Source organism: Monodelphis domestica, chromosome X (genome assembly GCF_027887165.1).
Source record: "Monodelphis domestica isolate mMonDom1 chromosome X, mMonDom1.pri, whole genome shotgun sequence".
Taxonomy (NCBI): Eukaryota; Metazoa; Chordata; class Mammalia; order Didelphimorphia; family Didelphidae; genus Monodelphis; species Monodelphis domestica.
The window spans coordinates 73,403,575-73,429,570 of record NC_077235.1 but is presented as its reverse complement, the minus strand read 5'-3'; the positions used below and the strand labels follow the sequence as shown (position 1 = coordinate 73,429,570).

At 46.9% G+C, this 25,996-nt stretch overlaps 1 protein-coding gene across 2 annotated transcripts in view; it reads right to left on the bottom strand.

Moving 5' to 3' along the window:
• Positions 1 to 25,996, bottom strand: part of PLXNB3 (plexin B3) — a 52,283-nt gene that overhangs the window by 5,386 nt on the left and 20,901 nt on the right. For both annotated transcript variants that reach the window (XM_007506979.3, XM_007506981.2), the window contains 16 exons: positions 24,165 to 24,270; positions 23,060 to 23,190; positions 22,547 to 22,723; positions 22,169 to 22,382; positions 21,822 to 22,061; positions 21,446 to 21,607; positions 21,165 to 21,316; positions 20,357 to 20,457; positions 19,156 to 19,373; positions 3,247 to 3,425; positions 3,094 to 3,160; positions 2,466 to 2,781; positions 1,822 to 1,925; positions 1,628 to 1,721; positions 1,010 to 1,176; positions 361 to 521 (listed from right to left, as the gene is read on the bottom strand). In XM_007506979.3, the coding sequence (XP_007507041.2) occupies positions 361 to 521; positions 1,010 to 1,176; positions 1,628 to 1,721; positions 1,822 to 1,925; positions 2,466 to 2,781; positions 3,094 to 3,160; positions 3,247 to 3,425; positions 19,156 to 19,373; positions 20,357 to 20,457; positions 21,165 to 21,316; positions 21,446 to 21,607; positions 21,822 to 22,061; positions 22,169 to 22,382; positions 22,547 to 22,723; positions 23,060 to 23,190; positions 24,165 to 24,270 (2,589 nt within the window). The remainder of the gene's footprint in view (positions 1 to 360; positions 522 to 1,009; positions 1,177 to 1,627; positions 1,722 to 1,821; positions 1,926 to 2,465; positions 2,782 to 3,093; positions 3,161 to 3,246; positions 3,426 to 19,155; positions 19,374 to 20,356; positions 20,458 to 21,164; positions 21,317 to 21,445; positions 21,608 to 21,821; positions 22,062 to 22,168; positions 22,383 to 22,546; positions 22,724 to 23,059; positions 23,191 to 24,164; positions 24,271 to 25,996) is intronic.

Sequence of the window (25,996 nt, the reverse complement as noted above, 5' to 3'; positions counted from 1 at the left end):
ACATGGAGGTGGAAAGGAAGCCCCTTCCCCATTTGGATCCCTGGAGGTATAGAGCTCCTTTGATGGGGGGGGCGTCATTTAGGGCCTCAAACTCTTTCATCCTCCTCCTATGACTTACTTTTCCAAGTCTCATCTCCCTTCCCCTGACTCGGGTTGTCCCCTCCTCCCAAGATCAAGCAGGTAACTAGGATATGTGGATGCTGGCTTTGGTTCTCTTGTTTCCTCTACAATCTTGGCAAATCACCTCACTGCTCTGGGCCTCAGTTTGCCCATCTGTGAAATGGCTGGATTGGACCAAATGGTCTAAGGGTCTTTGTGGATCCTCTGTGATGCCCCTTGAGGTGGGTCGGACACAGCTACCTGTTGGTTTTCCAGATATGCAGGGTTTCTTGGTCCTCAATGCCATATTTGTCTGCCAACTCATCCAAGAAATCAAATAAATACTTGACTGCAATGGGCACAGGCCGGTCCACACTGAGGATGGCTTGAAAGGTATCATCTACAAACTTCTGCAGTGTGCCCTGTGTGGGAGACAGGGGACATCCTGTCTGGCATCTTTTGTTTCTTGATTTATTATTTGTTTAAACCCTCACCTTCCGTCTTGGAAGCAATACTGTGTATCAGTTCCCAGGCAGAAGAGTGGTAAGGGCTGGGCAATGGGGGTCAAGTGACTTGCCCAGGGTCACACCGCTGGGAGGTATCTGTCTGAGGCCAGACTTGAACCCAGGACCTCCTGGCCTTCCATCCACTGAGCCACCCAGCTGCCCCTGGCACCTTTAGTTTTAGTTTAAGTTCTTTTCCTGTAAGAAATCTGTGTCTCTGTCTGTCTCGCTCTCTCGTCCCTTCCAAATTATGCCAAATAATGTCCCCTGTTTTTGCTCAACACTCGTCAGTGGCTCTGTACGGAGCAGCTGTTGCTCTGGGTCGGGCCCTTTCCCCCTCTGGCTTGGTGGCTTGGCTGCGGGAAGCTGACAAGAAGCCTCTTCCGGGCTGGCCTCCCCCCACCCACCTTCATGGACAGTAAGCGCGTGAGGTAGATTTCTGGGATGGCTTTGGCCCGTTCTCGCTCTCGGAGGCTGCTTCTCCTCTGCTTGGGGACCTCAGGCTCCTCGGTACACTTGACCAGGTGCCAGAGTCGGATGCCGCTCTCGTCTCCGTCCTCCAGCATAGGTAAGCCTGAGGGGGCACAGCCCACGTGGAGGGAGACGCCACCCTGCCCGTCTCCCCAGGGGTGGCCCAGATGGGAAGTTCCTGCAGAGGAGCCCCATGGCCTGGGCCCAGTTCTGGCACCCTCCCAGCCGCATCCCATCTCCTTTCGCTCTCCTCCTTGGCTCAGCCCAGGCCAGAGGCTAACGAGGCTAATTAGACAATCAGTTCATAGTTCTTTTATGAGGAACTCATAAACACGCTCCTCTCTCCCCAGAACTTGTCTTGGGATGATCTGGAGTCCCGGCCCAGTTCTTCCCCCACAGCACTTCTGGAACCAAGTTTGGCACCTCTGCCTTCGCCCCTTTCTCCCAGCATCTCCTGCTTTGGCTAACCCAGCCCCCGAAGGCATGTCCCCTTGCAGCCCAACACTCTGCTACCTGGGGGGGGGGGCGGTCTGGGGAGCAGGGCTGCCACTTACTCTCTCCAGAGAGAAAACTCTGATTGGGGCTTTTGGAGATGCCATTCCCGTTGTGCATTCGGGGGATGAGCCCCACAGTTGCTCCATCCGGGACCTACCGAGGGAGAGGGGAGCAAGGCCAAGTTGTGGGGGGCAAGGATCAAAGACAGGAACAGCTCTGGCTCCCGCCCCCAGCTGCGCCCTTCCAGCAGCACCTTGTAATGCTGCAAAGTGTTCAGTCTTTTCCACTGATTCTGGGTCACGGAAGTCAAGTCCTCATCTGACAAAGTCAGGTGGCCAGCCAGCCCTGAACGCCACTCTAGAGAAAGAAGGGGGTCTGAGAGCTTCTCAGTGGGAATGAGATTGAGATCACGGACGGGTGTCCTGCATCCACTTTAACAAGAAGAACCCCCCCCCCCGACTTAGAGCTGGACTTGGGGGGCCCAGGTCATGTGGGCCAACCCCTTTTCTTCAGTCAGATAGAGAATGAGGACTTCATCCCCTTGCTCCTTCAAAGGCTCCCCATGAAAAGTCAAACTTTAGCTCGGCAGTCAAGGCCCCCCATGACCTTGGCATCAAATGAGCTTTCTAGCTTCACGGTAACCACATTCCGTGGATCTGTCCCTGTTGCCCTTCCCCTGTGCCTTCAGCCCTCCTCTCCGTCTGTCCTGATAGGAGTTATGCTGCTAAGCTTGCTCATTCTCGGGCCCCAGGGTTCTCCCCACCCCAGCCTGATCACAGAGGCTTCGACAGACACTGTCTGCCCCTCTCGGGCTCCTCCGTGGCCTGGCAGGAATTGCTGTTCCTCAGGATGTCTATAGGAAGAATCCTGGAGGGCAGGGGGTGGAGAGTGGCTCACCGAGGTCCAGGGCATGCACTGAAGGCCTCTGGGAGAAGGGCGTGCCCTTGTAGACCTGGTCTAGCACCTTCTCCTTGACCTGAGTGATGGTGTCGGTGTTGAGCACACGGGCGGGCACTCGTTGCAGCTCACCGGTGCCAGTCCCAGGCCCTACCAGCACAGTCAGGGTCAGTGGCCAGAATTCCACATCCTCCCGCAGAAGCCTGCTGTCGTTCAAGGTCCGTTTTGCCTTGCCTGTCACGGCGTCCACAGGGCCCTTGTCCACCTGGTATTTGATGGCCCGGAATAGCATGTACAGGGGCTCCCCTGCCACCTCCTAGGAGCAGGAGAAGAGAGAGCATCAGGGGCCGGAAGCATTGCCTAGTGGGATCAGAAATGAGGGTGGCCTTGTTCAATGGGAGGTGAAGATCTGAGGAGGGGGACAGCTAGGTGGTTCAGTGGATTGAGAGCCAGGCCCGGTCTTAGGTTCCAATGTGGCCTCAGACCCTTCCTGGCACGGTGACCCTGGACAAGTCACTTGACCCCCAGTGCCTAGCCTGGACACAGTCTGCATTCCGAGACGGAAGGGGAGGGGTCGGACTTCTGGGTGGACAGGGATGAGAGCGCTCCACGGGCGAGGTTACTTCACCTTCAGGAAGGAGTAGAGGCAGATGGACATCCAGTTGGTCAGTAACTTTTCCACCATGGTCTCAGTCCTGGAGACCAAGAGACACAAGGCCTGTCATCAAAGGCCTAGCCCAGGCAGGCTTCCTAGGGCCAGCATGGGGCAGACCATCCGTACCTGCGAAGCATCAGCTTGGGGTTCTTCTGGACGTACTGGGCCGTCAGGTCATTGAGCAGGGTCTTCATGATGTCCGTCAGATACTCCAGCTTGCCGTGCAGAGCCAGGGACAGCAGCGAGGCCACGTAGCACCGATCCCGCTGGGAGAACGTGGGCTGTTCCTCCAAGGTGTGGATGAACTTGGGAAGAGAAAGGAAGTTGCCTTCCACCATTCTCCAGCACTTTCCCAACCTCGTCTTAACTCTCCCCTCCCTCTTAGAATCAGTCCCAAGGCAAAAGCATGGGCTGGGCCACGGGGGTCACCTCTCCAGGCCCAGCTCTCAATCCACAGAGCCCCTAGCCACACCCTCCCCGCCAACTTTGACTCCCAACTACGTCCCTCACCCCAGCCAAAGGCGAGCGAATTGCAGGCCCCAGAGGAGACTGAATGAGGAAAGATTGAGCCCAGGAGCCCAGGAGGAGGGGGTGCTTAGGCTGGGGTGGGGTGGCGGCCTTCCTGTTTAAGGGCCACTTAGCCAGAAATTCTCCCTAGTGCAGGGCTAGGAGGTGGGGCCAGAGAAGGGAGGACCCTGCTCTTCTTGGAGCCAGCAGTTGATCATGATATGTAGAAAGTACAGAGACGCCATATAGTCTTCATATACTATACACACATATCCCATATCCATCATATAATCTAGAACTATTTCATACACTCATCATATAAGGTAGAAACCTATTATATATATATCATATAAAATAGAAAGAAATACATATACGTATAATGTATTATATAAAGATATATTCATGCATTATATCATATATCTTTATGTTTATTATAGAGCACATGTTTACATTTATGCTTATTATATATAAATATATAGTTAAATTTTATATAATTTTAATATTTGTTTTATTATATAGAAATATCTATATAGTTTTATTTATTTTATATATCATGTATACCTATATATCTATGATTTTACATATTTATTATATTACTTATCAATATATGTATATGTTATATAAATATATATTTATATATTTCTTGGATATCTTATACATTTAGATATATAAACTTAAAGACCTCCAGGAACTGATGCAGAGTGAGAGGAGCAGAACCAGGAGAACATCATACAGAGAAACAGATACACTATGGCACAATCAAATGTAATGGACTTCTCTACTAGCAGCAATGCAATGAGCCAGGACAATTCAGAGGGACTTATGAGAGAGAAAGTATCCACACCCAGAGAAAGAACTGTGGGAGCAGAAATGCAGAAGAAAAACAACTACTTGATCACGTGGGTCGATGGGGATGGGATTGAGAATGTAGACCCTAAATGATCACCCTGTGCAAATACTAACAATATGGAAATAGGTCTTGATCAATGACACATGGAAAACCCAGTGCAATTGCTTGTTGGCTCTGGGAGGGGGGAGGAAGGAGGGAAGGGAAATAACATGAATCATGGAACATGGGAAAATATTCTAAATCAATTAAATAACAAATTTCAATTCAATAAAAAAATAAATATAAACTGCAAAGTAGACATGAAATAAATACAAGGTCATGGGGGGAGGGCAGGGGGAGGCACCAATAGGAGAAGAAAAGGCTTGAGATAAGCCTGGAAAGAACCTGCTTGGACCCAGGTTATGAAACTTTGAAATATTCAATACAGGAATTTGAATTTTATTCTAGAGGCCAGAGATAGCCATTTAAGGCTTTTGAGAAGGGGAATGAGTAGTGGGGCCAGATCTCTGCCTTAGAAAAATTACTTTGTACAGAAGAAATAAAATATTTGGAAGTTTTTCTACTGAAAAACACCCAGGAACTCAACCTATAAAACACTCTTTACAGAAACAAATAATTGACAAAATGTTCATTATTCACACAGTGAAAAATAATAAAAATGAAAAGGCTACCAAAATGAATTTCCTTATTCGGTGACAAACTACCAAAATATTATCTTATATGGCTAGAAAAATAAGGAGACAATTCAGATGGAGGACCAAATGATCATGAAGATGGAGAGAAGTGATAATAAGAATAAAGGTAGAAAAGCAGGGTTTTAAAGCAGTACAAAGAAGGAATCATCAAGATGACTTGCTATTGATTAAAAAATGGAGAGGCTGTTGGGGCAGCTAGGTGGCTCAGTGGACTGAGAGGCAATCCTAGAGCCGTAAGGTTCTGGGTTCAAATTTGACTGAAGACCCTCCTAGCTGTGTGACTCTGGGTAATTTCACTTCACCTCCCATTGCCTAGTCCTTATTGCTCTTCTGCTTTGGAGCTTATAGTCAGTATTGATTCTAAGATGAAAGGGTTTTTTTTAAATTTTATTTAATTAGTCAATTTAGAACATTATTCCTTGGTTACAAGAATCATATTATTTCCCTCCCCTCACCCCACCCTTTCCAATAGCTGACACACAATTCCACTGGGTTTTACATATATCATTGATCAAGACTTATTTCCATATTATTGATATTTGCACAAGGATGTTCCTTTAGAGTCTATATCCCCAATCATATCCCCATCAACCCAAGTGATCAAGCAGTTGTTTTCTTCTGTGTTTCTACTCCCACAGTTCATTCTCTGGATGTGGATAGTGTTCTTTCTCATAGATCCCTCCAGGTTGTTCAGGGACACTGCATTGCCACTAATGGAGAAGTCCATTACATTCAATTGTACCACAGTGTATCAGTCTCTGTGTACAATGTTCTTCCGGTTCTGCTCCTCTCGCTCTGCATCACTTCCTGGAGGTTGTTCCAGTCTCCATGGAATTTCTCCACTTTATTATTCCTTTCAGCACAATAGTATTCCATCACCAACATGTACCACAATGTGTTCAGCCATTCCCCAATTGTCGGGCATCCCCTCATTTTCCAATTTTTTGCCACCACAAAGAGCCCAGCTATGAATATTCTTGTACATGTTTTTTTTCCTTATTACCTCTTTGGGGTACAAACCCAGCAGTGCTATGGCCGGATCAAAGGGTAGACATTCTTTTATAGCCCTTTGGGCATAGTTCCAAATTGCCCTCCAGAATGGTTGGATCAGTTCACAACTCCACCAGCAATGAATTAATGTCCCTACTTTGCCACATCCCCTCCAGCATTCATTACTTTCCTTTGTTGTCATGTTAGTCAATCTTCTAGGTGTGAGATGATGCCTCAGAGTTGTTTTGATTTGCATCTCTCTGATTATAAGAAATTTAGAATACTTTTTCATGTGCTTATTAATAGTTTTGATTTCTTTAACTGAAAACTGCCTATTCATGTCTCTTGACCATTTATCAATTGGAGAATGATTTGATTTTTTGTACAATTGGTTTAGCTCTTTATAAATTTGAGTAATTAGACCTTTGTCAGAGGTTTTTATTATGAAGATTTTTTCCCAATTTCTTGTTTCCCTCCTTATTTTGGTTGCATTGGTTTTGTTTGTACAAAACCTTTTTAATTTAATGTAATCAAAATAATTTATTTTATATTTTGTGATTTTTTTTCTAACTCTTGCTTGGTCTTAAAATTTTTCCTTTCCCAAAGATCTGACATGTATACTATTCTGTGTTCACCTAATATACTTCTAGTTTGCTTTTTTATATTCAGGTCATTCACCCATTCTAAGTTTATCTTGGTGTAGGGTGTGAGATGTTGAGCCAAACCTAATCTCTCCCAGACTATCTTTCAATTTTCCCAGCAGTTTTTATCAAATAGTGGATTTTGGTCCCAAAAGCTGGGATCTTTGGGTTTATCATAGACTGTCCTGCTGAGGTCATTTACCCCAAGTCTATTCCACTGATCCTCCTTTCTGTCTCTTAGTACCAAATTGTTTTGATGACCACTGCTTTATAGTATAGTTTGAGATCTGGTACTGCAAGGCCACCTTCCTTCGCATTTTTTTCATTATTTCCCTGGATATCCTTGATCTTTTGTTCTTCCAAATGAACTTTGCTATAATTTTTTCTAATTCAGTAAAAAAGATTTTTGGTAGTTCAATGGGTATGGCACTTAATAAGTAAATTAGTTTGGGTAGGATGGTCATTTTTATTATGTTAGCTCATCCTACCCATGAGCAATCAATATTTTTCCAATTGTTTAGATCTAGTTTTAATTGAGTAGAGAGTGTTTTGTAGTTGTATTGATATAGTTCCTGTGTTTGTCTTGGCAGACAGATTCCTAATTGTTTTATATTGTCTAGGATGATTGTCTAGGAATTTCTCTTTCTAATTCTTGCTGCTGAAATGGGTTGGAGATATATAGAAATGCTGATGATTTATGTGGGTTTATTTTGTATCTTTCAGCTTTGCTAAAGTTGTTGATTATTTCGACTATCTTTTTGTTGATTCTATACGATTCTTTAAGTAGACCATCATATCATCCGCAAAGAGTGATAGCTTGGTCTCCTCATTGCCTATTTTAATACCTTCAATTTCTTTTTCTACTCTAACTGCTACTGCTAGTGTTTCTAGTACAATGTTAAATAGTAGAGGTGATAATGGGCATCCTTGCTTTACTCCTGATCTTATTGGGAAAGTTTCTAGTTTATCCCCATTGCAGATGATGTTGGCTGATGGCTTTAGATATATACTGTTTATTATTTTTAGGAAAGACCTTTCTATTCCTATGCTTTCTAGTGTTTTCAATAGGAATGGGTGTTGTATTTTGTCAAAGCCTTTTTCTGCATCTATTGAGATAATCATGTGATTTTTGTTGGTTTGCTTGTTAACGTGGTCAATTATGTGGATGGTTTTCCTATTATTGAACCATCTTTGTATTCCTGGTATAAATCCCATATGAATGACCCTCGTGACCACTTGCTGGAGTCTTTTTGCTAGTATCCTATTTAAGATTTTCGCATCTATGTTCATTAAGGAGATTGGTCTGTAGTTTTCTTTCTCTGTTTTTGACCTGCCTGGCTTTGGAATCAGTACCATATTTGTGTCATAAAAGGAATTTGGTAGAACTCCCTCTTTGCTTATTATGTCAAATAGTTTGTATAATATTGGAATTAGTTGTTCTTTGAATGTTTGATAGAATTCACTTGTGAATCCATTTGGTCCTGGGGATTTTTTCTTAGGGAGTTCTTTGATGGCTTGTTTAATTTCTTTTTCTGATATGGAGTTTTTTAGTTAGTCTATTTCTTCTCCTGTTAATCTAGACAATTTGTATTTTTGTAAACATTCATCCATATCACCTAGATTACCATATTTTTTGCCATATAATTCAGCATAATAGTTTTTAATGATTGCCTTAATTTTCTCTTCATTAGAGGTGAGGTCTCCCTTTTCATCTTGGATACTGTTTTTTTCTTTCTTTTTTCCTTTTTTCCTTTTTTCTTTCTTCTTTCCTTTTTTAAATTAGATTGACCAGTACTTTGTCTATTTTATTTGTTTTTTTCAAAGTACCCACTTCTAATCTTATTTATTAACTCAATAGTTCTTTGACTTTCAATTTTATTAATTAATTTTATTAATTTCTCCTTTGATTTTTTAGGATATCTAATTTAGTTTTCATCTGAAGATTTTTAATTTGTTCACTTTCTAGTTTTTTAATTTGCATGCACAATTCATTGACCTCTGCCCTCTCTAGTGTGTTAATACATGAACTCAAGGATATAAATTTTCCCCTAAGTACTGCTTTGGCTGCATCCCATAGATTTTGAAAGGATGTCTCATCATTGTCATTTTCTTCAATGAAATCATTAATTGTTTCTATGATTTGTTCTTTAACCAATTTTGGAGAACTCTATTATTTAATTTCCAATTAATTTTTGATTTGCCTCTCCATGTACCCTTACTAATTATTATTTTCATTGCATTGTGATCTGAAAAGATTGCATTTATTATTTCTGCTCTTTTGCACCTGTTTGCAATGTTTTTATGCCCTAGTGTATGGTCCATCTTTCTTAATGTACCATGTGCTGCTGAAAAGAAGGTATATTCCTTCTTGTCCCTATTTATTTTTCTTCACATATCTATTAACTCTAACTTTTCTAAGATTTCATTCACTTCTCTTACCTTTCTCATTTATTTTTTGGTTTAATTTATCTAGTTCTGATAGAGGAAGGTTCAGTTCTCCCACTAGTAGAGTTTTTCTATCTATATCCTCCTTGAGCTCCACTAGTTTCTCCTTTAGAAATTTGGATGTTGAGTACTGATATTTCCTCATTGTCTATACTGACTTTTATCAGGATGTAATTACCTTTCCTGTCTATTTTGACTAGATCTATTTTTACTTTGGCTTTTTCAGATATGATTGCAACTCCTGCCTTCTTTTTTTCAGTTGATGCCCAATAGATTTGGCTCCATCCACTTACTTTTACCCTATGTGTGTCTACCTTCCTCATGTGTGTTTCTCATAGACAACATATTGTAAGATTTTGGTTTCTAATCCATTCTGCTATTTGCTTACATTTTATGGGTGAGTTCATTACATTCACATTCAGAGTTACATTTACCAGCTGTGTATTTCCCAACATTTTGATTTCTACTCCTAGTCCTGCTCTTTCTTCTTTCACTATTTCCTTAAGATGGAAGGTTTTTAAAAACTTCAATATTTACTAGGAGGCAATGATCTTTAAAGAGGATTTACTTTAAGAGGCCTTTTCCTGGAACCAGTGCTCCTAGAATTGTGAAGACCTCTGCACATTCGCATTCGTTAGATTAAATGTCAATAGCTATAAACAGTTACAATGATCTGTGTTGAGGTTTAAAGCTGAATTTTTCATAAAACATTTAACTTTAAAAAATCTTATATGATCTAGCTTGGAGACCCTGGGCAAGTCACTTAATCCCCCACTGCCAAGCCCTTACCACTCTTCTGCTGTGGAACCAATACAACCAACTAAGACAAAAGGTAAGGGGTTAAAAAAATCCTATATGATCTTTGGCTGCATTAAGAGAACTAGCTTTTGTGTTTTGTGATGGTAAAAAATTGGAAAATGAGGGGATGCCCTTCAATTGGGGAATGGCTGAACAAATTGTGGCATATGTTGGTGATGGAATACTATTGTGCCCAAAGGAATAATAAACTGGAGAAATTCCATGGGAACTGGAACAACCTCCAGGAAGTGATGCAGAGCGAGAGGAGCAGAACCAGGAGAACCTTATACACAGAGACTGATACACTGTGGCACAATCAAATGTAATGGACTTCTCTACTAGCAGCAATGCAATGACCCAGGACAATCCAGGGGACCTTATGAGAAAGATACTATCCACAATCCAGAGAAAGAACTGTGGGAGCAGAAACACAGAAGAAAAGGTGGTTTATCACTTGTTTATATGAATATATGATTTGGGGGTTTGGTTTTAAAAGATTATAACAAAAATGAATAATATGGAAATAGGATTTGAGTGATAATACATGTATAACCCAGTGGAATTACTTGTCAACTCCAGGATCGGGGAGATAAGAGGGGAGGGAAACAACATGAATCATGTAGTTGTGGAAAGTTTTTTTTTAATTAAAAAAAAAGAACCAGTTTTCAAGACTAGAGAGGTGCCAGTGCTTGCTGGTCTCTGCCTTGCTCAGGCTATAGAAAAAAGGGGAAGGGAACGAATAAGCATTTATATAGGTCACATAGCTAGTTAAGCATCTGAGATCAGATTTGAACCCAGGTCTTCCTGATTTGAGGCTTAGCACTCTAACCACCCAGCTCCTAGCTGAAGCATTGTGTCCATGCCTTCCAAGTGTTAGGAATTCCCTATATCCAAAGACAACTTGTAAAAGGATTCAAGTTCTTCTGCTTGGCATTCAAGGCCCTCAATAACTTCAAGTCAACCAACCTTGTCTTTTATCCTTCATGCACCATAACTATGTCTCAGCTAAGGCAATTCTACATATCTGTCCACTTTCACCTCCTGCCTTCAATATATCTCCTCTTTGCCTCAGGATTGAATCAAGTCTTCTCCTTCACTTACCAACTCTCTAGTTATGCCCAGGGACATCGAGGTGGTGCTAAAATGTATAGAGAACTAGTCTTGGGATCAGGAAGACCCAAGTTCAAAACTGACCTCAGACCGACACTTCCTACCCATATGACAAATCCCTTCACCCTCTTTGTCTCAGTTTCCTCCTTTGTCGAATGAGCTGGAGAAGGAAATGGCCAACCACTGCAGTATCTCTACCAGGAAAACCCCAAATGGGGTCACCAAGAGCCACACATGACTGAAAAGACTGATCGACAACAGCAACGATGCCCAACTCCAATACTGCTTCCTTCGGGAAGCCTGCCTTAAACCCTTTGTAGGTTACAAGGAGCTCTGAAATGGTATTCTGTCTTAACCCCTCTCTGATGAACACGGATTCGGTAAGATTGTATAGCTTATGTCTTAAGAGAGATCCAGATCAGCGCAATACCATAGAGTAGTTAGAAAGCAAGTTTTAGAGGCAGGAAGATGCAGATTCATGTCCTGACTCTTGACACAAACTGGCTGTGTGATCCTGGGTAAGTCACTTAGCCTCTCACTGCCCCTGTTACAGAAAAGTTGCCTACATGATTTAGAAGAGGGAGGTTCCTTCTATGTGAGTTCTTCCTACGCCATGGAAATCTAAGGTCCAATCCTTATACCCCTACTAGACTGGAAGCTTCATGGGGGCAGGTACTCTGCCTCATCCGAACTTTGAATTCCCCTGGTCCCAGGTAGCCTGTGCAGCACCCAGCAGGAGTGCAAGAAATATTGTTTGTATTCTCCTATGCATTTTGTAGAGCAGCATCGGCTTCGATTTGTCTTAAAGGGAGTAGGAGAGACCCTGGGCAAGTCACTTGACCCCCATTGCCTAGCCCTTACCACTCTTCTGCCTTGGAGCCAATACACAGTATTGACTCCAAGATGGAAGGTAAGGGTTAAAAAAAAAAAAAGGGAGTAGGAGAGACCAAGCCCTACTAAGTGTCAATTATTCAGTCAATATTTATTAAATACCCACTGTGTGCCAGGAATTGTGTTAATCCCTAAGGATACAAATATGAAAAAAAAAGTTCCTATCCCCGAGGAATTTATAATCTAATGGAGAAAGAAAAAAGAAAAGCTGAAATGGAGGGGGGTGGGGAGAGGAAGGAGCCAAATGGAGGTCAGAGGTCAGAGTTCAGGACCCCATCCTCCATTCAAAGAGGCAGAGGACGGTGAGGAGTTATGGGGACTTTGCAGGGGGAGGAGGCTATCCCTGTAATGAAACCTCCTGGGGCATGGGGTAGAAGACCGAGACATCCCAAAGTAATGCAGCCAGATAAGACAATATGGGGGGGGGCAGCTAGGTGGCTCAGTGGTTAGACAGATGGGCTTAGAAACAGAAGGTCCCACGTTCCAAAGTGGCCTCAAACACTTCCTAGCTAGGTGACCCTGGGCAAGTCACAACTCTCATTGCCTAGTCTTCACCAACTTTCTGCCTTGGAACCAGTACATAGTACTGAATCTAAAATGGAAGGCAAAGGTTAAACAAGCCAAAAAGAAGGGGTTTTGAGCAGGGAGGGGAGTCTTCAGGTATTTGAAGGTCCATGACCACCTGAACCCTTGAGGGCCAAACCAGGAGCCATGATTACAGGTTGACTGACTGGGGCTGGACAATCAATAAACATGTATGAAATGCCTACTCTAGACTTCCGAGCTTGTTTCAGGACGGCAGACGTTGGTTGGATGGAGGGAAATGGCCAGACGCTGCTGAGAATGAAACAATCTGAAAGAACCCTGGAGTGAGAAGAGGCAAAGAACAGTGTGCTCTCCAATGGCAAGAAGGTCTCCGAAGGAAGAATGCGGAGCTATTAAAGCCTTGATCCCTGGCAGAGGGACAGATAAGGATTTGCCTTCCCACAGCTGGGTGGAGATGGTAGAGGCTGATAACAAGGGCTAAGCCTGCTTTCCACACGTAATCACCATGCTGGCCAACCTTGCTCTTGGTGTTATTTTTGTCTTGCTGCATTTCTTTGTTAGGAGATGTGGGACAATTCTGGGAGTGGGGGGACTCATATCCAGAAGTGTTCAGTAATGTCTAACTCTAGATGACTCCTTTAGGGGCTTTTCTTGGTAAAGATACTGGAGTGGTTTGCCATTTCCTTCTCCAGCTCATTTTACAGAGGAGGAAACTAAGGCAAACAGAGTAAAGTGACTCAGCGAGGGTCACACAGTTATTGTCTGGGGCTACATTTGAACTCAGGTCTTCATGACTCCAGGCCCAATATTCTATCCACTGTACCACCTAACTCTCCAACATTAAAAAAAATCTTTTTAAACGTGTTTTAAACCAAACAGTACTATGTATCGGTCCTCATGCAGAAAAGCGGTAAGGATAGGCAATGGGGGTTAAGTGACTTGCCTAGGGTCACTCAGCTAGGAAGTGTCTGCCTGAGGTCAGATTTAAACCCAGGACCTTTCATCTCTAGACCTGGCTCTCAATCCACTGAGCATCCAGTTGCCCCTCCGACACTGGTTTTATCTTAATTTTCTTTTAACAAATTTCCACATAAGTCTTCCAAATGTATAGGATTCATGCTGTCTCCCTCCCTTTTTCCTTTTCCCTTCCTAGAGCTGACAAGCCATTCGATCTGGGCTGTACATGTACTCAAAACCTATTTCATCTTATTCATTTTTGTAAGGGAATCATTCTATAAAACCCAAACCCCAGATCACGTACCCAAATAAACAAGTGAGAAATCACATCTTCTCATCTGCATTCCTACTCCAACTGTTCTTTCTCTGGATGTGGACAGCATTCTTTTTCCTAAGTCCCTCCAAATTATCCTGGATTGCTTTAAAGGAATGCATGCCAGGGGCAGCTGGGTGGTTCAGTGGATTGAGAGCCAGACTTAGAGATGGGAGGTCCTGGGTTCCAATGTGACCTCAGATACTTCCCAGCTGTATGACCCTGGTCAAGTCACTTAACCCCCATTGCCTAGCCCTTACCTCTCTTCTGCCTTGGCACCAATACATTGTATTGATTCTAAGATGGAAGGTGAGGGTTTTTATAAAATAAAAAAGGGTCTATATCCCCAAGAGATGATACAAAAAACTGGGCAAGGATCTGTTTGTCCAAAAATATCTATAGCAGCTCTTTTTGTGGTGGCAAAGAATTGGAAACTAAAGGGGTGTCCTTCAATTGGGAAATGGTTGAACAAACTGTGGTCTGCAATGGGGAAGAAGCACTGTTGTGCTAGAAGGAAGGATGAAACAGTTGATTTCTATAAAAACTGGAAAGACCTCCACGAAGTGATGTGGACCGAAATAAGCAGAACCAGAACCCTGTACATAGAAAGGAGCTAGCAGCAATGCAGTGACCCAGGCCAATTCTGAGGGACTTATGAGAAAGATACTATCCACATCCAGAGAAAGAACTGTGGGAGCGGAAACGCAGAAGAAAACAGTATTTATCACTTCTTTATGTGGGTATATGAGATTCGGGGTTTTGGTTTTAAAGGATCATTCTTTTGTAGAAATTAATAGCATATTAATTATTAAATTAATTTTAATGATATATTATAATTATAATCCAGTGGTTGTTGGCTCCGGGAGGGGGAAGAGATGAGGGGAGAGAGAAAACATGAATCATGGAATCATGGAAAATATTTTTAAATCTTAAAAATTAAAAAAAAAAGAATTGTCCTGGATCATTGCATTGCTGTTATTAGCAAAGCTCCGATATTACTTTAAAAGACTTCAAGGGGGCAGCTAGGTGGCTGATAGAGACAAAGAGCCAGGCCTGGAGACAGGAGGTCTCGGGTTCAAATCTGGCCTCAGACACTTCCCAGCTGGGTGACCCTGGGCAAGTCACTTGACCCCCATTGCCTAGCCCTTAGTGCTCTTCTGCCTTGGAACTACTACAACAAAGACTTCAGGTTTGTTATTTGTTAAGAATTGTGGGACAGTGCATCACTCTCCCTGATGCTATGAAGGTGGGAAGAAGGAGAGGAGGTATCAGACAAGAAGACGAGGCAGCAGTGAGTCTGGGAGATCTGGGGCATCCTGGGGCAGAGCTAGCTCTCACTTGCTAATCCTCCCCCAGCCACGAGGCCACATGGGCACTTCTTTAGTTCCCATCAGACGTTTCTAGACTCTTCTGGGACCTCAGAGTCCGGGAGGCTCCCTGGGGCTCTCCAAACCAGCCCAGTCAAAAACTTCGCAGTCAGTCGGGGAGTGGCAGTACCCACTCCTCAGACTGGCAGTTTTCCTGACCTCTGTGCATGGCTCCCGCTTCTGCCCTCTGGAAGCAGAGTAAGCCTAACCCGCCCCCTCCATGTGCCGGCCCTTCAAATGCTCGAAGGCAGCCTCCAGAGCCCCCAACTTCTCCTCTCCAGAATAGACATGCCCAGTTCCTCTAGCCCACAGGAACTGAAAGCCCTTCACCACCCGGGTCACTTTCCTCCAGACCAGATAGACCAGAGAAACGACGACCTCCTGGGAGCCCCCGATGAGCTAAAGTGGGGCTCCCGAGCAGACAGGCGGCACCTTTTCACCCAAGGTCCTCTCCGGCTCCCAGCCCACAGATTTCACACGACCCACTAGCTAGCCCTGCTTCCTCCTCCAATGTCTCCCTACAAAGTGGATTTTCCTCTTTCCTTTTCATTTGAAACTTAATTTAAAAATTCCCCCATGATTCCACGCTTCATGCTGTCTCCCTCCCCTCTCCCAGAGTTGACAAGCATTTTTCATCCCAAATCCTAACCTTTATATCATTATTTATTTATATATTCCTATTTCAATATTTACTTGTTACGTATACGTGCTTATTCATATTTATTATATGTAAATGTTTTTCATATATAATTGTATGTTTCATATAAATAAATATTTATTATTAATATAGTATTATTTTAAAACTTTACCTTCTGGATTGGAGTCAATACTGAGTATTGGTTGTAAGGCAGAAGAGTAGTAAAGGCTAGGCAATGGGGGTCAAGTGACTTGTCCAGGGTCACCCAGCTAGGAAGTGTCTGAGGTCAGATTGGAACCCGAGATCTCCTGTCTCTAGGTCTGGTGCTCTAGCCACTGAATCACTTAGATGCCCCTATACTGATCCTTTTTTTTAAATTTAAAGACATTTTATCAATTAAATGAAATAACAATTTTCCACTTAAGCTTTCTGAAGTTATGATTCGAATTGTCTCCCTCTCTCCGTACCTTCCCCTTTCCTGAAGATGATAAACAATTTGTTGATGTTTTAAAAAAATTAATTAATTGGGGGCAACTGGGTAGCTCAGAGGATTGAGAGCCAGGCCTAGAGACAGGAGGTCCTGGGTTCCAATGTGACCTCAGACACTTCCTAGCTGTGTGACCCTGGGCAAGTCACTTGACCCCCATTGCCCAGCTGTTACCATTCTTCTGTCCTGGAACCAATACACATAGAATTGATTCTAAGATGGAAGGTGAGGGTTTAAAAATTAATTAATTCAGTTACATGGAGTAACAATTTTTGACAATAGTTTTCTGACATTTTAGGTATATTAATCTTTATTAAAGAGAATCTACTTTGATTTAGCCCAGTCACTTGGGCTCCCATCAGCTATTTCTTTCTGGATCCCCCATTTTCCCTTCCCCACCCTACTCCAGATCCAATCAATCTTTAACATCTCCTTCACTTCCTCATTTACCGATTCATGACTTGGAAGGATGCAAGCATTTAAGCTCCTGCTATGTGCCAGGCACTATGCTAGGTGCTTTACAAAGAGCTCATTTGATCCTCACAACAACTCTAGGAGGTACGTGCTATTATGGCCCCCATTCTACAGTTGAGGAAACTGAGGCAGAGAGCGGTTTAGTGACTTACTCAGGGTCCCACAGCTGGTGTCTGACATAGAATTTGAATTAAGGTCTTCCTGACTCCAGTCCTAGTGCTCTGTGAACTGTGGTGCCACCCAGTGGCCTCCAAGTCAGAAGATTTTAGAGTTCAAAGGGACCCTGTCAAATCGATTCAGTCCAATGCCCACATTTTACAGAAGAGGCATCTGGAACCCCAGGAGGCGAAGTGATTTGGACTAGACCACGTAGAGCGGCAGGGTTTACATTTTCATTTTCATTCCAAATTGACTGCTCGATCACTAATACTTGGGTCTAGACATTCAGCCAATTCCAACTATATCGCCCTCGACCTACATCTGTCCATCTGGTCCAGAAGTTGCCGAGAGAAGTCTTCAAAGATCTTTCCAGAATCCACGTCAACTCGACTTCCTTATTGATATGATAGTTTAGTAAGCCCATCAAGGAAGGAAGTCAGATGAGTCTGGCAAGTTCTCTCTCTCTCTCTCTCTCTCTCTCTCTCTGTCTCTCTCTCTCTCTCTCTGTCTCTCTCTCTCTCTCTCTCTCTCTCTCTCTCTCTCTCTGTCTCTCTCTGTCTCTCTCTCTCTCTCTCTCTCCCCTTCCCTCCCTTCCTTCTTCTCTCTCCCTCTTTCTCTCTCTTCCTCTCTCTCTACCATCCTCCCTCTCTCTCTCCACCCTTCTTTCTCTGTGTCTCTCTCTATCTCTCTATCTCTCTGTCTCTCTCTCCCCTTCCCTCCCTTCCTTCTTCTCTCTCCCTCCTTCTCTCTCTTCCTCTCTCTCTACCATCCTCCCTCTCTCTCTCCACCCTTCTTTCTCTGTGTCTCTCTCTATCTCTCTATCTCTCTTCTTGTCTCTCTCTCTGTCTCTCTCTCCCCTTCCCTCCCTTCCTTCTTCTCTCTCCCTCCTTCTCTCTCTTCCTCTCTCTCTACCATCCTCCCTCTCTCTCTCCACCGTCCTTTCTCTGTGTCTCTCTATCTCTCTGTCTCTCTCCTTGTCTCTCTCTCTCTGTCTCTCCCTCCCTCCCTCCCTCTCTCTCTCTCTCTGTCTCTCTCCCCTTCCCTCCCTTCCTTCTTCTCTCTCCCTCCTTCTCTCTCTTCCTCTCTCTCTACCATCCTCTCTCTCTCTCTCCACTGTTCTTTCTCTGTGTCTCTCTCTATCTCTCTGTCTCTCTCCTTGTCTCTCTTTCCCCTTCCCTCCCTTCCTTCTTCTCTCTCCCTCCTTCTCTCTCTTCCTCTCTCTCTACCATCCTCCCTCTCTCTCTCCACCCTCCTTTCTCTGTGTCTCTCTCTATCTCTCTGTCTCTCTCCTTGTCTCTCTCTCCCCTTCCCTCCCTTCCTTCTTCTCTCTCCCTCCCTCTCTCTCTTCCTCTCTCTCTGCCATCCTCCCCCTCTCTCTCCACCCTCCTTTCTCTGTGTCTCTCTCTATCTCTCTGTCTCTCTCCTTGTCTCTCTCTCTGTCTCTCTCTCCCCTTCCCTCCCTTCCTTCTTCTCTCTCCCTCCCTCTCTCTCTTCCTCTCTCTCTACCATCCTCCCCCTCTCTCTCCACCCTCCTTTCTCTGTGTCTCTCTCTTTCTCTCTCTCTCTCTGCCGCTCCCCCTTCTGTCTTAGAATCCATACAAGTATCAGTTACAAAGCTGAAGAAAAAAGGGCTAGCCAATTGGGGTTAAGTGGCATGCCCAAGGTCACACAGCGAGAAAGTATCTGCGGCCACATTTGAACCCAGACCCTTTGGACTCTAGGCCTGACACTATCCACTGAGTAATCCAGCTGCCCCTGCAAGACCTGTTTTCTTCGTGATGCCATGCTGGCCCTCTATGATCTCTGCTGCCCAGCTGAAATGATCATAAATTGTCCATCTAATAAAGCTTTCTGTAGTTGTAGCCCCATTCACAGAATCCTAGACTTAAGAGGTAGGTGTAAGGGCTCTCAGAGGTCAGTTAGTTCAATTCTCTCATTTTACAGAGGAGGAAACTGAGGCACGGTGAGGGGAAAGGACTTTGTAGGGTTGGAGGCAAAATTTGAACTTGGACTCTCAATTCCAAGCAGCATTCTTTCCATTTCACGTGTTTCCAGCCTTATGAAAGTCTCCTCATCCAGTCCCTCACAGACCCAGCCACCTGGCACACCCCTTCCACACTGGCCTTTCTTACCTCCAGACAGCCAAACGTGGCCCTGCTGCGCCTCACCTTAATAAGGAAGAGTTTGCTGTTGAGCAAGTTGGCAAGCTGGTTGAGACCCTGCTTTACTGTGGCCCGGCGGGCATCGGGCACATCGAGCTCGGACCGCAGGGGGGAGCCGTGGTGGCCAGGAAAGAAGACCCGCTCGGTGAAGGTTTTATAATCCAGGAAAGGGATCCCGCTGCCTTCCAGGTCACTGCTGAGGTCTGTCATCTCGGTCATCAGATCTGCGGGGGGGGGGGGGGGAGTCAGAGGCGTCAGGCCCCGCTTCCCAAAGAGATGGCTCCTCTCCTCTGGCTTAGGTGCTTAGCCATCATCAGTAGGCAGCAGCAACAGCTGCATTCATTTCTCTAGCTTATGCCTCCCTCGGGATGGGCAAACATGGCCAATCAGGGCTCGGTTGGCTCTTTTGCTGAGTGTCTAGGCTTAAGAAGATGAGATGCAGATCCAACTTGGAAGTGTATCCGTGTGGACGTTTTTCTCGGAAGAGACAGTTAAACATTTATCAGAACAGCCCTGAAGAGCTCTAAAATAGCATCTGATCTGAACCTCGACATAAATAACCCTGTGACATAGGGTTATTATATCCATTTTACAGATGAGAAAGTTGAGGCTGAGGGAGGTTAAGCGACTTGTCCAGGATCATACATACAGCTAGTAGGTGGTGGGATTTGAGCTTAGATTTTGTTGAGGCCAAGGCCTTTATTTCCTAAACTGGTGTCCAACTCGGAGCCTGGGGTTGCCCAAGTGAGGGGTGGGGAGGAGAGCCAAATTCAGATGTAATGGGAGTGGGGACAGTAGATGGCTCAATAATTGAGAGCCAGGCCTAGAGAAGGGAGGTGCCAGGTTCAAATCTGACCTCAGATACTTCCTAGCTGGGTGATCCTGGGCTCAGCCTTAACTGTTCTTCTGCCTCTGAACCAACACATGGTATTGATTCCAAGACAGAAGGTGAGGGTTTGTCAAAAAAAAGGCAACTGGGAAATAACAAAACAAATAAAAACACACTAAGACATGGATAATGCCAATACGGACTTTTCGAAGTCAACAAGAAGCCAGCAGGAAACTCTGAGTACAGGTTAGCCGCCCCACTTTCTGCCCTATTTGCAGCCTCCTCAGGCCAGCGATGGAGGGCTCTGCTCTCCGGGACATCCTCTAGAAAGGCCGGATGGTACTCACCGCCTCCCTCCCCCCAGCCCAGGCCAGTCACCTGTGAACTCCTTGCGGCACTGGTCCCCAACGCTGATCTCCAAGTTTTCTAGCTGCACGAGGACTTTCTTGTAGTCCCTCATGGCCTGTTTGCTCTTCCGTCTGCAAGAAGACAGGGCTCAGTGTGCACAGAAATAGAAAGAGAAATAGTAGCATGCAAGCCCCTGGAGGGCAGGAACTGTTTCCTTTCTGTCTGTATCCCTAGTGGGACCTTGCACATAGTAGGTTCTTTCATTATAAGCTTTATCTTTTCATCTTTTCCCATGGTCGCATGGTTCCTATTCTCTCCCTCCCCACTCCTGGGGCTGACAAGCGATGGCACTGGGTTATACATATATTATCACACATTGTGGTTCTTTAAAAAACCCAACTCTTATTTTCTGTCTTGGAATCAGCACAGAGTATCGGTTCCAAGGCCGAAGAGTGGTATAAGAGCTAGGTAATTGGGGTGAAGTGACTTGCCCAAGGTCACACAGCTTTCTTAGTGTCTGAGACCAGATTGGAACCCAGGACCTCTCATCCACAAGTCTAGCTCTCTATCCACTGAGCTGGTTTGCCATTCATGTTGATCTGATTTTAAAGATGTCTGGTTTTTCTGTGACCAACCATTTATTTTCTCTCTCTCACACGCCCCCCTACCCCCACCCCATGGGAAAAAAGGAAGAAAGGAACTGCAATGAATAGGCAGAGTGAAGCAAAACTTGCACTTCCCCATTGGCTGCCCACGTCTCAGAATGGCGGATATTGTTGTCTAGAGCTCTGGGGCCATTGGGAAGGGGAGGCTGGCAGGAGAGGAGACGGGAGCTCACCGGTACATGAGGATGAGGAGGAGGACCATGGAGATGAGCACCGACACTCCCACCCCCAGCCCAATCTGGGCCTCAGTGGGGAAGCTGGGCAGGCTGGCCTCCACCTCGTACTTCACCGGGCCCAGGTTCAGCCGAAGGTTCCCCATGTGCACCTGAGGGCAAGGAGTGGGAGCAGGCAGTTGTTTAGGGGCTGCCTCATTGGCTTCCCCGCCCTGCCCCCTCCCCCAGATGGAGTCTTCCCAAGTCGGGATCAGGTAGAGACAAGGGGGTCCGGAACTCACTATGAACTCAGGCAGGGCACTGGAGCTGTTGAGGGGTGGGGGAGGCCACATGGGGGGCTCGCAGTATAAGTGTGTCAGCGTCAAGGTCTTCACCACACACTCGCCTTTCCCAATCTGCACCTGGACCTCGTCCTTGCTGATCCCCAAGTTCAGCCCCTCACCCTGAGGACCAGGAAGAGGAATGGGGCACTGAGACCTCACCGGCCTGCTCCAGAGGTCTCCCTTCTATCTTTATGGTCCCACGGCTGAGGATGCTCTGGGGCAGCCTTGAGGGGGAGGACTTGGTCCCTTCCTCCCCAGCCTTCCAAGACAGCCCCCGTGCCCACCTCAGGGCCAGGCCTCTCCTGGGTGCCCGCCCGCCCACCCGCTCGGTCACCTCCACATCCAGGACATTGCCAGGCTTCAGTCGGTATGGGTGGGCAGGTCTGTCGCGACTGAGTGGATGGAGATGGGGGTCAGGCTGGTAGAGGAAGTCTTGCCCACCACTGGCATTGACGAAGTCCACTCGGATGTTGTCCAGGGTGAAGAACATCCGTCTGAGGCGGGCGAGCCCAGGGAGCGCAGGACTTGGGCACAGGAGCAGCCCAGAGGAATTGGCTGAGCAGCCCGTGGAGCACTTTGGGGAGAAAAGACAGCCAAGCCCCATGGGGGAGGGGAGGGCACTTAGAGCAAGCCAGTGGGAAAGGAGAGGCTCAGTGCCAGCGGGCCAGCTTGGGTACTCACCTCCAGAAGCCCTGTCTCCAGCCAGGAGCAGGTCTGCCAGGCTTTAGTGTCCTGGGCAGCCTGGGGGTGGCCCCCATCCGCACAACGATGCTCAGCTACTTGCTGGGGGTCTAGCTGCTGGGGCCCAGCAGGGGCCTCTTCCAGCCACACGGACAACAGAGGCCTCTGCACCACGTCCAGATTGGTCCCCGTCACCCGGATCATCCGACCCCCCCTGTCCCAAGGGGCTGAGCATCAGAGGGAGCAGCAATTCCAGGCCCCGCCCCCTCCCAGCACCCTCTTCCCCTCGGGCTTGTGCCCACCCAGGCTGGCATCCCTTACTGCCTGGCTCTATGATTAGTACCAAGGGCCCTGAGGGGGCTGTCCTGGAGTCCTCACCCTCGGAAGCCCACGCTGGGCTCAGCCGACAGAAGTTGGGGGTCGGGTGTGTAGGAGAAGTGGCCAGTGGCCAGCCTTCTCTGTGCCAAGCCGAAGACCACGAGGAGCTCAGCCTCCCCAGGAGTGGCCCAGGGCCCAGTCCTGCATACAATGGCTTCGGGGCATACAGGCCCCAGGCTGAAGGGAGAGTGGACATTCTTTGTGGCTGGCTGCTGGACGGTTCTTGCCCCCCACTTCCTGGACTCCAGCCTGCCCCCCATCCACCACCATCTCCCTGGGCTGGGCATGGGACCACAAAGGAGCAACAGGGGCACAATTTGATTCCAAGACTCCAGAGAGGATGGGATCCCACACTTTGGTGTGGGGGGGCTTTAGTTAGACCCTTTGCTTTTACAGAGGGGGGAACTGAGGCTCACCCACATAAAGGAAAGGACTGGCCTGCAGGGTGGGGGACCAGAAACCAGGCTGTCTAGCCTTGCCAGATTCCCAGAGGTGGCCCAGGGACTGACTCACATGTGGCAGGGCTCATCTCCCAGGAAGGCTCTGACATTACTCTCTGTCAGCAAGTGGTGCCCGAAGATGGTGAGGAGGGTGCCCCCTGCCCGAGGGCCCTGTCGGGGACTCAGATTGCGCAGGACGGGGTCCTAGAGGACAAAGAACCAAGGGATCTTGAGCTCTCGGAGAGGAGGCAGGGAAGGGAAATGGCCTTAGTGACCATTTCAGCTCCCGCCTCCCTTTCACAGCCAAGCTTCTCCATGCAACCCACTTTCTCCTGGGCACCTGGTCATCTGCCTGCCATTCCCTCGGTGCATTGAGTCACCAAGAGTCCACGCTCCTACTACATGCAAAGCACTCCTCTGGCTCCCAGAATCAGACTTGGAGCTGGAAGGGATGGTGTCCAACGAGGGTTGGAACCGAGCAAGAATCTCCCCTACAACATCCCTGACCAGCAGGGAGAGACTTGGGAAGTTTGCCTTTGGACCCAGGCCCCTGGCACACAGGACGACGAGCGTAACATGTCCACCTTGATGGAGAGTTAAGTCTACCCCGCCCCCCCTGAAATTACTGAAATGGTGCTGAAGCTGGGTGGCTCAGCGGATTGAGCGCCAGCCTTAGAGACGAGAGGTCCTGGGTTCTAATCTGGATGACCCTGGGCAAGTCCCTTAACCCCCTTCTGGCTCTTCAGCCTTGGGACCAATACCCAGTATTGATTCTAAGAGCAGAGATAAGGGGTTAAAAAAAGGAATGGTGCTGAGGCCCAAACCCCCCAAAGCCACCCCTCCACAGCAGGTCTTCAGTTTGTCCTTCCTGTTTCTCTCTAGCAAAGGCTCCATCCCCAGCCCCACCTCTCGGAGCCATCACAGCCTCCACCATCTCCTCCCTCCGCGCCAATGCTTGTCACTATCCAGTCCTGCCTCTCTGTCCCTCAGAAGAGGCCGCTTGAGCTTTGGCTTCTGGGTCTCACTAGGGGCTAAGCCGCCACACAACCAGGCTCTCCCGCTTCTAGCCGCCAAACGGGACATTTGGCCAGCGCTTCATGGGGCTCCCTTACCCCGAGCGCCAGGCAGCACCATCTAGGACAGGGATTATGGGGAGAGAAGGGGGGCCAGGGGCTGACCTGGTAGCTGAAGAGCTGGGCAGACACGCTAGGTGGGCGATTCTTGATGGTGACTTTGATGGGGCCTGTGGTGTCCTTTAGAGCAGGGGAGGTCACACACACGATCCTGGAGTGGGCAGGGATGGGGGCTGCTCTCAGCCTCCAGAGAGTCTGAGCCAGCACTGAGGCCAGGGGCTGTCCCCAAAGCACCCTGAGGCCGAGGGCCAGCAAGACACGCTGCCCCCCTCCTCTATGGCGTCTTCCCCAGCTCCCAGATCCCCAGCTGTTGACTCTGGCCAGACAATGGCTGCCACTTAGGAGCTCTGGGACTTCAGGCAAATCCCTGTGAATCCAGATCCCCTTCTGCTCCATCATGTTCTCTGTCTCTCCCTGCCTATGGCCCTCTCTCCCTCCTCCCTCTCTTTTTCTGTCTCTGTCTCTGTTTCCCTTCACTGCCTCTCTTCTCTCTCTGTCTCTCCCCCTCTTCCTCTCTCCCTCCTCCCCATCCCTGTCTCTTGTCTCTCTTTCTCTCTGTTTCTCTCCCTCCTGTCTTTCCTTATCTGTTTTTCCCTGTCTCTCTTTCCCTTTCCCCATCTCTGTCTCTATTTCTCTCCTTTCTCTGTTTCCCTCTTCTCTCTGCCCCCTCCCCACTCTTTCCCTCTCTCCCTTCTCTCTCTTTCTCTGTCTGTCTTTCCCTCATTCTGTGTATCTCTCTTTCTCTCGTTCCCTCTCTTCCTTGTCTTTCCTTTCTCCCTCTGTCTTTCCCTGTCTCTTCATGTCTCTTTCCTTCCCCATCCTCTTTCTGTCTCTCCCTGTCTCTGTGTGTGTCTCTTTCTGCATCCCTTTCCTTGTTTCTCTCTGTCTCTCCTTCTATTTCCTTCTCTCTGTTTTCCCATCTCTGTCTGTCTCCCTGTCTTTATCTCTCTCGAAGTTCTCTTTCTCTCTGTCTCACTCTCTGCCTCTCCTTGACTCTGTTTCTCCTTGTCTCAGTGTCTCTCTTTCTGCCTTTCTTTCTCTATCTCTCTGTCTCTCACCCTTTCTCATTCTCTGTTTCTTTCTTGGTCTCTCTCTGGCTCTGTCTGCCTTTCTCTCTGTGTCTCTCCCTCTCTCCCTGCTCTCTCTCTGCCTCTGTCTCTTCTCTCTCTCTCTGTATATGTCTCAGTGTGTTTCTCCCTGTCTCTGTTTCTCTCTTCTCTCTGTCTTTCCCTCTGTGTATGTGTCTGTCTCTGTTTCTCTCTCCCTTCTCTTTGTCTCCGTCCTCTAGCTCTCTGTCTTTCCCTTTGTACGTGTATCTCTCTTCTGTTTTCCCTCTGTCTCTGTTTCTCCCTATCTCTGTCCCTCTCTCCTTCCTCGCTCTCTTTTCTCTATTTGTCTCTCTCCCTTTACTGTCTCCCTCCTCTTTCTGTCTTTTCCCGTCTCTCCGTCTCCCCATCTCTCCCTTCTCTGCCTTTCCCTTTCCCCATCTATCTATCTCTATCTCCCTCTTCTCTCTGCCCCTCCCCACTCTTTCCCTCTATCTCTTCTCTCTGTTTTTCCCTTTCTCTGTCTTTCCTCTTTTTGCATGTCTCTGTCTCTCCCTTCTCTCTCTGTCTCTGTCTTTCCCTCATTCTGTGTGTATCTCTGTCTCTCTGTCTCTCCCCCTCTCTTTCTCTCTCATTCCCTCTCTCCCTGTCTTCCCCTCTCTCTGTCTCTCCCCTCTCCATTCTCTGCTATTCCCTCATCTCCATATCTGTCTCTCTCATTGTCTATCTTTCTCTGTCTGTTTCTCTCTCCCCCTGTCTTCTCTTCCTTCTCTGTTTTTCCCGCTGTGTGTCTCTGTATCTTCCTATCTCTGTCCCTCTAGCCTTCCTTCC